The sequence below is a fragment of the Ceratotherium simum genome, chromosome 21 (assembly GCF_057802395.1).
Source record: "Ceratotherium simum simum isolate JZ-2026a chromosome 21, ASM5780239v1, whole genome shotgun sequence".
NCBI lineage: Eukaryota > Metazoa > Chordata > Mammalia > Perissodactyla > Rhinocerotidae > Ceratotherium > Ceratotherium simum.
The window spans coordinates 42,636,344-42,649,710 of record NC_141920.1 but is presented as its reverse complement, the minus strand read 5'-3'; the positions used below and the strand labels follow the sequence as shown (position 1 = coordinate 42,649,710).

Here is a 13,367-nt window from a genome sequence, read left to right as displayed (position 1 = left end):
CGCTCTGCTCTGGATTAAATCCTGCTTCCGTAGTCCTTATTAACCACAGGGCACAAAACTGTATCTTGGGAAGCCCTGAATAAAATATTATTTTCAATTCATCATCCTAACCTTTTTCCAAATGATTTTTGAGGGTTTTTCCTATTTTCTATCCTGCCTCCTTTGTTTGTGGATTATACTGATATTGGGCTTGGTGATTCCTGAAATTTAGCCTGCAGCTTATCAAACAATCATCTTCCTTCTCTTTCTTTGAAGAAACCACTGTATGACCAGCTTTGTGAAATAACTGAGAAAGCAGACAGGAGCCAGGGTACACATGTGAGGGTTCAACTGTGCCACTGTGGCCCTGGGGCAAAGATCTGAGAGAAAAGACAGAAATTACAGGAATAGTGCCTGAAAGATGCGTTAAGGTGGGTCCCCCCACCAAATTAAAGGAAACAACTTTTTTTTTTCTTTTTGTTTTTCTGCAGGTAAACAGAACAAAATGCAGCTGGAGAAATTAGAGCAAAGGATTTCCTGTCCTTCCATGGGACTGCCTCCCCCCACCCCCACCCTCCTCCACAGCGGGCGCTGCTGTCCTCCCACAAGCCCCAGGGCCAGGAGAGGCCTGCGATACTGAGGACTTCCATTTCTTTGTTCCTTCGTGTCATCTTGTGCCTCTGTCAAAGACAAGGAGAAATCATTTGTTAGATTAAAGATAGGCCATCTTCATAGGCTTAGGAAGGAATATCTTTTGTTTTTTTTTTTTTTTTGTGAGGAAGGTCAGCCCTGAGCTAACATCCATGCTAATCCTCCTCTTTTTGCTGAGGAAGACTGACCCTGAGCTAACATCTATTGCCAATCCTCCTCCTTTTTTCCCCCAAAGCCCCAGTAGATAGTTGTATGTCATAGTTGCACATCCTTCTAGTTGCTGTATGTGGGATGCGGCCTCAGCATGGCCGGACAAGTGGTGCGTCGGTGCGCGCCTGGGATCCGAACCCCGGGCCACCAGTAGTGGAGCGTGGGTACCTAACCGCTAAGCCACGGGGCTGGCCCAAGAAATATCTTTTTAAGGCAGCCATTTAAATGTTTCTTACCCCTCAAACAGGCCTAAGAATATCTTATTTGACTATCAAAGAGCTTTGGATGTCTGAGCTGTAATTGCTGGCGCAGAGTATCTTTAAAAAGCATATAAATCACTGCTAATAAATGTATGCCACATTCGGCTGATGGGGACGATTAACTCAACTCTTCAAAGTATTCTTTGAAAAATCTAACCTTGAATTCATGTGTCCTCCCTTTTGGGGCCAATTCATACACTCTAGTTTCCAGAGCTCAACAAAGAAATAATAATAATAACAACAATTTACATAATGCTGATTTGCAAAAGTCATTGATGGTCTTTTGACTCATCAAGATTGACTCATCTTCAGAAATTTTTTTCTTCTGTAGGAATTCCAAGTGATAGTTTCATATTTCCATTTGCTACCCACACCAGGGATAATATTAGTCTATAATCAACTATTAAATTAATCTCAGTTTGTATATTACTGTATGACTTTGAATGGCATAAATTTGTGTTTCAAACTCATGGTGCATTTGTGTTTTCTACTTATCATGGGGGCCTTTTTCTTTCCCCAAGCAGCACCCTGGGCAGACACAAGTCTCCTTGTTAATTTCTTGAGCTGGGAGTCCCAGATTTATTTATGTAGAGGTATCAGTTCCAACTCCTTACCTTGAGTGGCTCAAGGTCCCAGGTGGCCATTAGAACCCAGGTCCCTAACCGTAGGGCCTATCTCTGTATCAACAACCAATCTGTAGCCATCTTCAGCTCACCAGATGATTGTTTGGCTTTCAAATTCCTCTTCACCTCTAGTACCTTTGCTTTCATGTCAGTTGAACTATGTATTTTAAAATATTTTTGTTATAGTTTATCTCTCATTTCTAAGCATTTGTATTGGGAGGGGTTCTGCATTACCCCACTGTTTCAGTTACCTATTGCTATATAACAAACAACCCCAAAACTTAGTGGCTGAAAACATCAATGATTTATTATTTCCCATGATTCTATAACCTGGCCTGGGCAGATCCCCAGCTGGGCAGTTCATCTGCTCCAGGTGGTATCCACTAGGGCCGGAACCTCCAAAATGGCCACTCAGTTTCCAGGATTTCTCCGTGCAGCCTTCCTCGTTTTACAGCAGAGCCTGGGCTTTTTACAAGGTGGCTGGATTCTAAGAGCAAGCATTCTGAGAGTGCAAAAATGGAAGTTACAGGGACTCTTAAAGCCCAACCTGGAAGCCACACTCAGCCTGCCACATTTCTCTAGAACTAAAGGTTCAGATTCCATAAACATCTTTACATGCCTTCAAATACTTGTTGAAAAATTATTTTTACATTTGCAGAGTGTTCTGTTGATTTCATTGAACCATTCTCGTACTGTCATTTACGATATTCCTGATTTTTGAAACATTCCCCTATTATCAATTATGATATTCCTGATTTTTTACAATTATAAATTAAATTACACAATACTAAACATTCTTGTATTATGTCTTTGAACTCTGTAATTCTAATTCTAACTCCATTCCACTGTATTTAATTTCCTTGAAGGTATGATGCGTGGAACGAAAGGTTCCTTCTTCCTGTTGAACTACCAGATAACCTCCTCAAACCCAGCTGTGTCAATATTTCTGTTGGAATCAGGTAAGTTCCTCATGTCACACTGTTCTCTGTGACAATTATGTTCAGAAACTCACTATTGTTTAGGGAACAGTATGGTGCCACCAAAGAATTTTGCACTGAGAGTGTTTGAACTTCCATTGATCAGCCAAGTGACCCTGTGCAAGTCACTTCTCCTTCTTAGAATTGAGTTTCCTTAAACTAATTTTGAACTTTTAAGTTTGGACAACTTATTTATTTGGGTAAAGGAATAGATTCATGTTTATGTTCAAGGAAAATATTTTCACATTAACCAAGGAAAATAGATTTATCCTAGTACTTTAGCTGGATATTGATCACACAGGAAAATAATAGTGTCTGTAAGAAAAAATCTACACATGAAGTCTATAGTTTGTTGGCAACAAAAGGGAAAAAGGTAAGACAACATTGAGGAACTTGCATTTAAATTGTTCAGGTTTAGTCTCACTTCATTACTTTTTAATGGAAACTTCTCTACCGGATCATTTCTGTAGCTTTGTAGAATATTTTAAATACATGAACAAGGTTAAAAAAAAAAGAAAGAAGAAACGTTTATAAGACCATATTTGCATGAGTTTATATTTTTTAGCATTCTTATGCTATACATGTATTACACACATGCAATTATATTTAGTTTTAAATTATGTTCAAGACCATGATGGGAAGGACAGATGCCTGCTACTTTCACACGTTCTCACACTTTATTCTGCCATGATGTAAGAGCTCGAGGGGCTGGGGCAAGATGGCTCCTGGGAGAGTGCAGAGACCTACCGAGAAGATGCAGGGAAGGCAGGCAGTCAACGGGGTCAACACATCTGTGTCTTCTACTGCATGGCCCACAATTCATTTATTCCATAGGTTTTTTTCACAGCTAAGTATTTCAAGCTAGGAATTGGGATAGTGAGCCTGACTTCTTTCCTCTAATTCTTCTCACTAGCCCTCAAGATAGGGAAAAGGGTTACAGATTACTTATCATTCTAGATACTTCAGTCTTTGCTTAGAGATTTAGAATGTTGGTCTGGAAAAACTCCTAAACACAGTTTGGCCCAGACTTTTATTCTCCTGTGGAGTTCCCTGAAGCTCATTCCACTCAGCAAACCTTTGTGCAGACACACAGGTCCACAGGTAGTGGTGTGAGAGGACAGGACATAAGGCGAGCTTGTTTCTGCCCGATCACACTCAAGTGCCTTTATACATTCTCCAAGGCAAAGATTTAGTGTTATGCTTAAAAACAGATATACTAAACAACTCAGCAGGTAGCTTCTGGAAAAGCAATGCTTCAGAATCAGCTGGAGGTTACTGAAATAATTTGATCACTCCAGGAGGCCAGGGAGTGAGATGGATGAAAACATTTTTTTCTTGTTGTCAAAGCTCAGAAAACCAGGGAACTGCATGATTTAGATATGCTATGGCTTATCTTTTTCCCTTAATGATGGCAAGCTTCTAGGGGTAATCTTTGCTCCTTACACTATGTTATTTGGTATAACGATTTTTAAAGTTTAGCCTGAGCCATGCTGTGGGACTTGGTAGAAACGAGAGATATTAAAAACGCCATTTACAAACAGTTTCTATGGCTGGTTTAATCAATTGAAAATCCCACCACAGGGGCAACTTACCTACTAGTTAATTTTCTTGTTGATTCTCTGTTGGGTCATTTACACTGTCAACTTGACTATTCATTTCAACTGTAACCAGAAAGGAAAACAAAAAAGGTCAAATATTTATTAAACCCAAATTTCTTAAACACATTAAAATGGCCTATGCATCAATACTTTTCTGATTTCCTAACTCTTTTTAGTTCATATTCATTCATTTAAGATTTTGGAACCATTCTTGTAGTTTTTCTGGTGGGGTTCTTTACTGAACTGTAGAAGCTGAGTTGTTATTTCATACCAGATTTTTGGGTTGACATTTTGAGTGTATTTATCACCATTCTTAGGTAAATCCAAAGGCTTAATAGATGTCTAAGAAAATAAAGAGAAAACAAAGCAAAACAGATCATTGACACGTAGGGAGGTAGGGAGCTCCCTCTACCATGGCAATGGCAATGGGCCTGTTTGGTTTCCCATGTTTTCAATTCTGAAATTCAAAACAGATCCTGTATACTTGCCAGTGGGGGCAGTGGCAGTGGACGCCATGAAATAGAAAAGCAAGACATCTAACCAGATCACACAGTGAGGATAAAAAGTGTGCTTTTACTTTACTGTGTGTGTTGTTCTGTGTGAGCGTTTGCATAAAAATACAATGCATAATTACTGCCATTGTCCAGAAGTAGACCAGAGCAGGCATAGCAGTTACTCTGGAAATTTTCAAGGGTCAGTAGGTTTAATTAGACTGATATTTTTAAAGCATCAAAGCTCATGTTATAAACTGAGAGACAATATACAAATGGATAATGGCCAGACCATTTATAACGATAGAACTCTAACTTAACACCTCTGTAGCAACCAGCCTGAGCAACCGAACCACAATCTCTACAGCAATCAGCTCAGAATGGTCAAGACTTGGTCAGTGACTGCCAGCTTCCCTATATTTTCCCCCTTGCTTCTAACATACGACCAATCAGGGAAAGCCAAATATGTTCCCAAGCCAATCACCTAAGATGTCCCACTTCTAGTTAGCCCAAGTCCTGCTTCCCCATGCCAACAACCTCCAATCAGAGGATGCTTGAAGGCTTCTCTCTTGTTAACTATAAAGATTTCCCACTTGCCTGCCTGCCTGCCCTTGAGTTGGCCAAAGACAAGTGATAATGGCTGACACCCTTGTGAGAGTAAACTCTGAATAAGTAATCTTTATTATCATTTGGGTAGTCTTTATTTATTTGCATAAAATGAACAACTCAAATCTCTTTTTTCTTGAACATGAAAGCTCAATTGAAGTAAAATAGTGGCAGATGCTGGTTTTCACACTCCAAAGAGGCTTAAAAGAGGGATTTACATTATATAGCATCCCACCCAACTCTCTCTCAAGGAGGAAGGTTTTAAAAGCAGGTCTCTTTGTTCCACCTGCAAACTATCCTGGGTTTCTAACGATGCGTGAGCTCATTCTAAACCCCAGGTGTAAACTGGCCAGCTGCAGCAACTTTACTTATATAAAGAAAATAATGCATACACTTTCCATTATTGTAAGTTCACCATCTCAGTGTGGGAGTGTGCAGAATAAGGTATAGGAGAGCATTCCTTTTCTGTTTCTTCCTCCAACCCAAGGGTCACTAGTTCCAAAACCTGTTAACAAGTGTTAATATAAAATGCATTCTATGATCAAATAAGTTGGGAAAAGCAATGTTAAACCATGTTAATAAGTTTTTTCACAGCTGAGACTTCTGAGAGCCTGAAATATGAATGGTGAATGTTCAAGTGAGGACTAAAACCTAGTATTTCTCACATTTATTTCCCTTTTATTCAATGAGCATTATATGGGCCTAGTATTCTTCACAACATGCTTTGTAAACAACTAGTTAAGAGCCATGTCTATAGTGTCACAAATAGGCTGGGGCTGGTTTTGTTCAACTGAGCATGACTAATGTGGTGGCTTTTAATGGATGGATCTGGAATTTAAAAACATTATTCTCCTAGGTAATGCATACCCATGAGCAAAAAACGTCAGTTTGTGCAGAAAGGCTTATAATTAAGGGAGGCAATTCAGATGATGGCAAACCTATAGCAGTGGGGGATACTTGGTATAGGAAACTCTATTTAAAACCACCAAGTAACTTCTACCAGTTGTTGAATTTTTCCCAAGGTCATTATCAACTCAAAGTAATCTCGTTTTTTTTTTTTTTTTTTTTGGCTAAATAACCTAAACAGCAAGATATATATACATAGTTGATCACTGACCAATTCTGGTTTTCCTAAGCTCTATGGGCCAGGGGAATTAAATATTTATTAAATCATGTGTGCTTAGATGTTTTTCTAATGCGAGTAATGATATTTCAAAGGGTTCCCAGCATTGTTGTGCAGGGGCAAAGGTATATTAATATCCCTGAGGCTCAGAATCTTTAGATGCCTTCAAAATGAGATGTGAATAAAGAAAGGTTTTTGTCAATTTATTTCTAAGGTGCTTTTAGAGGCTCACTATGTTTTTGGCAAAGCCATCTGATGTCATGCAGTGAGGTGAAGTGATGAAGGTCCAAGAGCAACTCAAGCCAAGTCTCCCCTGACTGCTGAGTGGGGCAGGGATAACAATTGGGCAAGTACTTTTTACATTTCAGTAAAGTTCAACAGCTATACTTCAGTCCAGCTTAGCCTTGGAATTAACCACTGTGGCCTCAGTATCGCAAGGTATGTTTAAACCGAGGCACACGCTGTTTTAAAATAGCCCGTGTCAGTTTAAAAAAAGGCTGCCAATTTTATAAGTTCTTAGTAGAAGATGGTTTTTGAACTTTACCTTGTTCTAACTGAATATGTTGATTCATAGAATAGATAGCTCCCTTAATCCTAGATTACACACAGAAAATGTGCCGGATTTGTAGTCTGCATGAGCTTACATAGCTCAGAACCTTACCATCAGGACATGTAGAGTTTTCTGCATCGCAGGAGACTTCACTTTTCACAGGAACTCGAGGTGCATCCTCGCCTTGAGTTGAAAGAGTGAAAGAAGATAGTCTTTGATTAATAGAGAATTAGAACAGCCTGACTGGCAATTGTTCTGTTACCCTCCACTGCCCTCTTAAATTTAAAAATACTCCTGGGATTCAACTTCTTTTGCAGAAAAGGTTAAAGGAGGAAATAGTGGGTTGAGTTGCTTGAATACTTTAGTGCTGTCATCTTCTAAATTCTCTTTAATTTATGAGATAATCACAAACATACATACACAATTTCTCAAATTAGAAATTTGGTAGCATGAAAGCAGGAAAACTTAGTTTAATCAGAACAACCTACAATTTAAATTTAGGGAAATTTGTGTGTGCGTGAGTTTGTGTAGCTTAACCTTTGAAGAGAGAAAAAAAGAAAACTTATTTTGGTTAGGCATGACTGAAAGCTGAAAAGCTCATTCTCCTGGCAGTGAGGTTTTTTGTTTAAACACAAACGAATGGCTTAGTTGCTTCCCTAGGAGACCTTCTCAGATGCTGCCATTTTGAATTACTTAGAATCCAGTCTTTAGTTAATTTCCATTGTGATTGTTCTCCATTTGCACCGCTTCAGAAGGCATGTCTTCCATGGCTGTGGCTGAGCTGTATAACATGCTTAAATGTAGTACTAAGGGGATTGTTTTTCTTTTTTTAATGATTAGATATCTGTATACATTGCAAAATGATCACCACAATAAGTCTAGTTACATCCGTTTTTCTTACTGTGAGAAATTTTCCGGAGAGTCAAAAGGACAATAATCTCTTACTTCTTAGTTAAATATCTATTATGTTTTCACAACTTGAAGAGCCAGGGCATTTGAAAATACAAACACAGATAAAGTGCTAGAAGATCCATAATTTCAAAGTTTTTATTATTTTTGCACTTTTATTAAACAGAAGATTAAATTCATTTTCATTACAAGTACGTATTGAGCCCAGAATATGTTAAATTTGGTGTGCCTGTTGGTGAGGATAAAGCAAGGATGGGAAAGATCCAGTTTATAATCTCCTCAAAGGAAAATACCTTCAAAGACAGAACTTGCACTCTTGGTGATGATTTACTGAAGCTGACAACCAAGGAGCATGACTCAAAGGTGACCAATTTCTGATCCTGGGTGGATGACTGGTAGAGAGGTCAGTTCTTGAAGATATATAAAACAAGCAGAATGGGGGAAGGTGAAGAAAGCCATTTTATATTTGAAGTCTGAAGTGCAGGATCATTGAAGTGGGGATGCCAAACAAACTTTTGCATCCAGTGCTTGGGAAGAGAACTGTGAATTAGACATGTGGGTATTTGGGAGATGCCAATATAGAAGTAACATTGATGATATGAGAGTAGATGAGAGAAGTCAGGAAAAGGATGATGCAAGAAAAAATGACTCATGGGCTCCCCAGCCCTTCAAGGACAACATGAAAGTAACTGTGTCCATAAGTTCTTTTCATTAGTCCTTGAGGATGAAGTTGGGAAAGGGAAAACAAAAGTTGAAACTTCAAACTGGACTTAACACCATATAGTATCCTTTCTCACTCTGCTAATTCTAGAAAGTGGACCATTTTTCAATTGCTCATCAACACATTCCTTAAAGACAAAATTTAGAAGAAAACATTGATGGATTTCTCTAAGCCTGGGAGCAGGAAATCTTTGTTAACTATTCCTTAAAACACAGAAGTAATAAGGAAAAAATGGAAATATTTGACTTTAGAAACATAATAAACTTTTGGATGGAAAATATATAAGAAACATTTAAAAAAAGAACGATTACAAATTGAGGAAAAGCATTTATATCTTTTATCATAGATAAAGGGTTAACAACATCTTTAAGATATAAAGTACTTGTAAAAATAGAGATGAGGAAGACCAAGAACCTGATAGAAAATTAGGCAAGAAATTTGACAGATAGTTCATTAAAAAAAGAAATAAAAGTGGCTTGTAGTCATGTGAAAAGATGATTCATTTTGCTAATAATGAAAGAAATGCAAATTAAAATCACACTAAGAAAGGGATTTCTGCCCAAGGTGGATTACCATGATGTAGACCAATCCTCTTACCAAGAATAGCTAGAAACACTGAACAGATTATTTAAGAAATTATTTTAAGGCACCAGAGAGCCACCAATGCAGCACAAACTTGAGGAAGTACAAAATGGTGAGTCTGACATGCCACATGTGCCAAGAAGTTGAACAGAGCCTCTAGATGTCTTATGAGGTTTGGAGGGGGTGGGGGCAGGAAGAAGGGGAAAAACTTGGAGGTCAGAGCCCACAAAAGAAGAGGTACCCTAATAAGTACCTCAAATTTTCTGTGGGGCTCCCTGAAGTGTTATGCACTGAGGGCAAGGATGAACTTGAAATAGACTGGCTCTTAAAAAATGTGAAGTCCATCAGCTTGGTTTCTTCAGATTGCTGAGCTGGGCAGTTTTGTGAGCCTTCACCTGCATCTTTCAGCTAGGCCCTCCTCTGCAGGCCTCAGCTGTGAAGAACAGAATCTTTCGAACATTGCACTTATACACTTTCCTATTCCACCTTCACCTAAGCTGGATATGCAGAGATCTCACTTGTTAGGTTTTCTCTGCAAGGTCTTCCACTACTTGTGTCTTCCATTTCAGACATGGATGCAGCTGCTGCTGCTTGGGGGCAGAGATAAAGAAAATGTTTTGTGTAGGTTGCTTAATGAATGAGGAGGACCAGAATAAAGTTCTCTGACCAACTTAAAAAACAAAAAACAAAAAAATAAAACTGAAGTCCTGATTAGACCAATTCTGATTAGACCAATAAACCAATTCCTGATTAGATTACAGTGTTCTGCTTTATCTACCTGCCTGTCAGAAGCAAAAGTAAATCCTCTCTGGCAGAAGATAAAACCACCCAGATCCTCAAGTTATCGCTACAATTTTTCAAGCACAGTGTCTAGCATTCAATCAAAAATTTCCTGGCATTCCAGAAGAACAAGAACAAATCACTAAAAACCAAGAGAATAGGACAACATAAAGAGACACATCAGACATCCAGATACAGTCATGCATCACTTAACTATGGAGATATGTTCTGAGAAATGCGTTATTAGGCTGTGTCATCATTGTGTGAACATTACAGAGTGTACTGAAGGGGAACAAACTTTGCTACCCCAAAATGTGTCTCTTTAACATGAAGATTATTTTAGGCTGATTATTTTTAAGACAGAAAGTTTTTCTTGTTACCGCCGCCTTAACTGCCTAAAAGAATTCAGATTAAAGAAACTTATCTCAGGAAGCAAGCTGTCACCTTAGCATAACATGAACTGGGTGGTAGACTGGGAGGAATCTAGAAAATCCTATTTGTTGGGCTTTCCTCTATGTTCCTCTGTTTCTTTGTGGCCAAACACTTGTTTTCCAAACTTTTGCTGCTTTTCACCCACCTGTGAATTGTCTTCCTTCCTTTTGAAGTCCTTGACTCTCCCTACTCCCAATATCTTCTTTTGCCTTTAGCTGAGAATAGTATTTAAGGTGAGAGTTTTAGCCATTTTGGCAAATTACTCAGTTTTCCTGGGTTTTTCCCATGTATACATGTTATTAAACTTTGGGGTTTTTTTCTCCTGTTAATCTGTCTCATGTTAATTTAATTCTTAGACCAGCCAGAAGAACCTAGAAGGGTAGAGAAAAATGTCTTCCTCCCCTACAGTATTTACACAAACCTAGGCGGGATAGCCCACTACATACCTAGGCTATATGGTACAAATCTCACGGGACCACTGTCGTATATATGGTCTGTTGTTGACCAAAATGTCATTATAAGGTGTATTACTGTATTGTAGACACAACTTTAAAATAATGACTAATGTGTTTAAGAAATGGGTGCCAAGAAGGAGAATTTTCTGGCAAAGAAGTTTATCAAATAACTAGACACTATTAAAAAAGTTAGATAAGTTCTAGAACTGAAAAATATACAATAATTAAAGTTAAGAATTCAATAGGTGGATTTGGCATCAATTAGACACGTCCAAAAAAGGGATTAGTAAATTGAAAGCTAGGTTAGAAGAAAATATAAAGAATAAAGTACAGATGAAAAACACAGAAAAGAGTTAGCAGAAATATGAGATAGTGTGTAATGGGGCAAGAGGAACATTTTAAGAGGTAATGGCCGATAATTTCCCCAAAGTAGTGGAAGATATTAAACCACTGTTTCAAGAATGTTATTATCTCCAAGCAAAATTAATGCAAAGCAAACTTCACTCAGGCTAATTATTTTAAAACTGCTGAAAACCAAGGTTAAAAAAATATAAAATTATTGAGTGAATAAAGGCCCATTAACTTGAAAATAGCAATAATAAGACTTACAGATGACTTCTCAATAAGAATAATGGAAGCCAGAGATAATGCAATGACATCTTCAACATACTAAAAGAAAATATCTCCAACATAAAATTCCATACCTAAGAAAACTTCTTTCAAATTTGAATTTGAAATAAAAACATTTTCAGGGAAAAAAATGAAATTTGTTATCAGTAGACCTACACTGAAAGAATAGTTTTCACCATAATCAAAAATAAATTCCAGATAGATTATAAAACTAAATGTGAAAGACAACATGGAAAAATACCTTCACATCATTAGGCGAAAATTTCTTACACAGGAAAAACAAAACACTAACTATTAGGGAAAAGACTGGTAATTTGGAAAACATTAAAATTAGCATCATTAGTTTAACAAAGCACACCATTAACAGAGTGCAAAATAAGCCAGAGTGGAAGAAGGTATTTACAATATATATCACTTACAAAGGACTCCTTTACTGAATATATAAAGAAATCAATGTACAAAATAACGTGGAAAAGACAGGGACCCCAATAGAAAATGGGCAAGACACAAACAAACATGTCACAAAAGAGGATATCCTGTTAGTCACTTAATTTTTTTAATGAATTTTGCCAAATCTCATAATATTTAAAAGCTTTGGCTTTTTTGCTATCAAAATGACTGTAAAATGTTCTAACTCCTTGTCTAATTCTCCAGAACACCATCAGAACTCACTAAAATACAACATTATTGTTATTTTTTATAAGAAATGATTGTTGTGGAAGGAAAATTAATTAACCTAACACTATTTAAACATTACTTCCTTGATTTTCTCCTCAGGGTCATTGTTTGTGATGGGATCTGAAGGTACCTGGGGCTGATTCTTCCATGAAATCTCTTTCCAAGTTATTACTATCAATGATAATAACCCCAGTGATATTACAATGGAGAAGCCCCTGTGGCATCATGGGGCACTTTGTATCTAATAGCCAGGATGCTACTCAATTAAACAATGCTCAATGAAAATGAAGGAACATACAAAACACTGTTAAGAACTGGGTGAGAGAGGAAGGAAGAAGTTGAAGAGAGCAAAACCCAAAAGGCATATCAGAAAATAGTAAACATTTAAGTTGCTTGCCCTATGTTTTGTCTGTTCAACCTCATTATTTTACAATACAATACATTTATATGAGAAATCTCAGGTTGTGCCACCATATTGGCACAGATTAGCATGAGATGAAATGGCACGTTTGAGATCTATGACAGAGAGAGAGAAAAACAGAAATCAAAGTTATAGCTCTATATACTGCTAGGTTCCTAGAGCAGAGGGAGGCATAGTCTGTTAGATCTGCTTTCAAAGACTCTAAAATTATGTTTGGCAGACATTATTCATTTATTTAATATCAGGAGTGTGCATGATGTATGCATGTACGTGTGCATGTGGCATGAATATATGACTACATGTGTGTGGTATGCTTACGTGAGTGTGCATATGTGCATGTGTGTATTTGTGTGTGTTTGTGTTGTGTATTTGGAAAGAGGGAGAGAGAAAGAACAGACATTTATAACTCTGACATGCATGTGAAACTGCTATTATCCTAATGGCTTCCCCCCTGCTGGGCAGTGCAACTGAGTGCCCAGAGAAATGAGTCCATTGCACATAGACAACAGAATCTGATCAAAACAAAAATTGCCTCTATAGCCTATTTATTCCAGTTTGCCTGACCCTCCCCCCATTTTGATTGCTGTTGCTTGGAACACAAACAAGAGGTAAATTTCAGGGCTCCTAGCTGGAGATAAAAGATATTGAAATAGGAAGATTCTGGGACATTCAGTACTGTTTTCATTTTCAA

General features: G+C 37.7%; 1 protein-coding gene across 1 annotated transcript in view; it reads right to left on the bottom strand.

Moving 5' to 3' along the window:
* Positions 1–562: 562 nt before the first annotated feature.
* LOC101401682 (ADP-ribose glycohydrolase MACROD2) overlaps positions 563–13,367 on the bottom strand; it is a 776,405-nt gene continuing 763,600 nt past the window's right edge. Inside the window, exons 11-13 of the mRNA XM_087445636.1 lie at positions 7,180–7,251; positions 4,293–4,361; positions 563–659 (exon numbers count right to left, since the gene is read on the bottom strand). Coding sequence (XP_087301762.1) covers positions 4,300–4,361; positions 7,180–7,251 — 134 coding nt within the window. The 3' untranslated portion in view covers positions 563–659; positions 4,293–4,299. The remainder of the gene's footprint in view (positions 660–4,292; positions 4,362–7,179; positions 7,252–13,367) is intronic.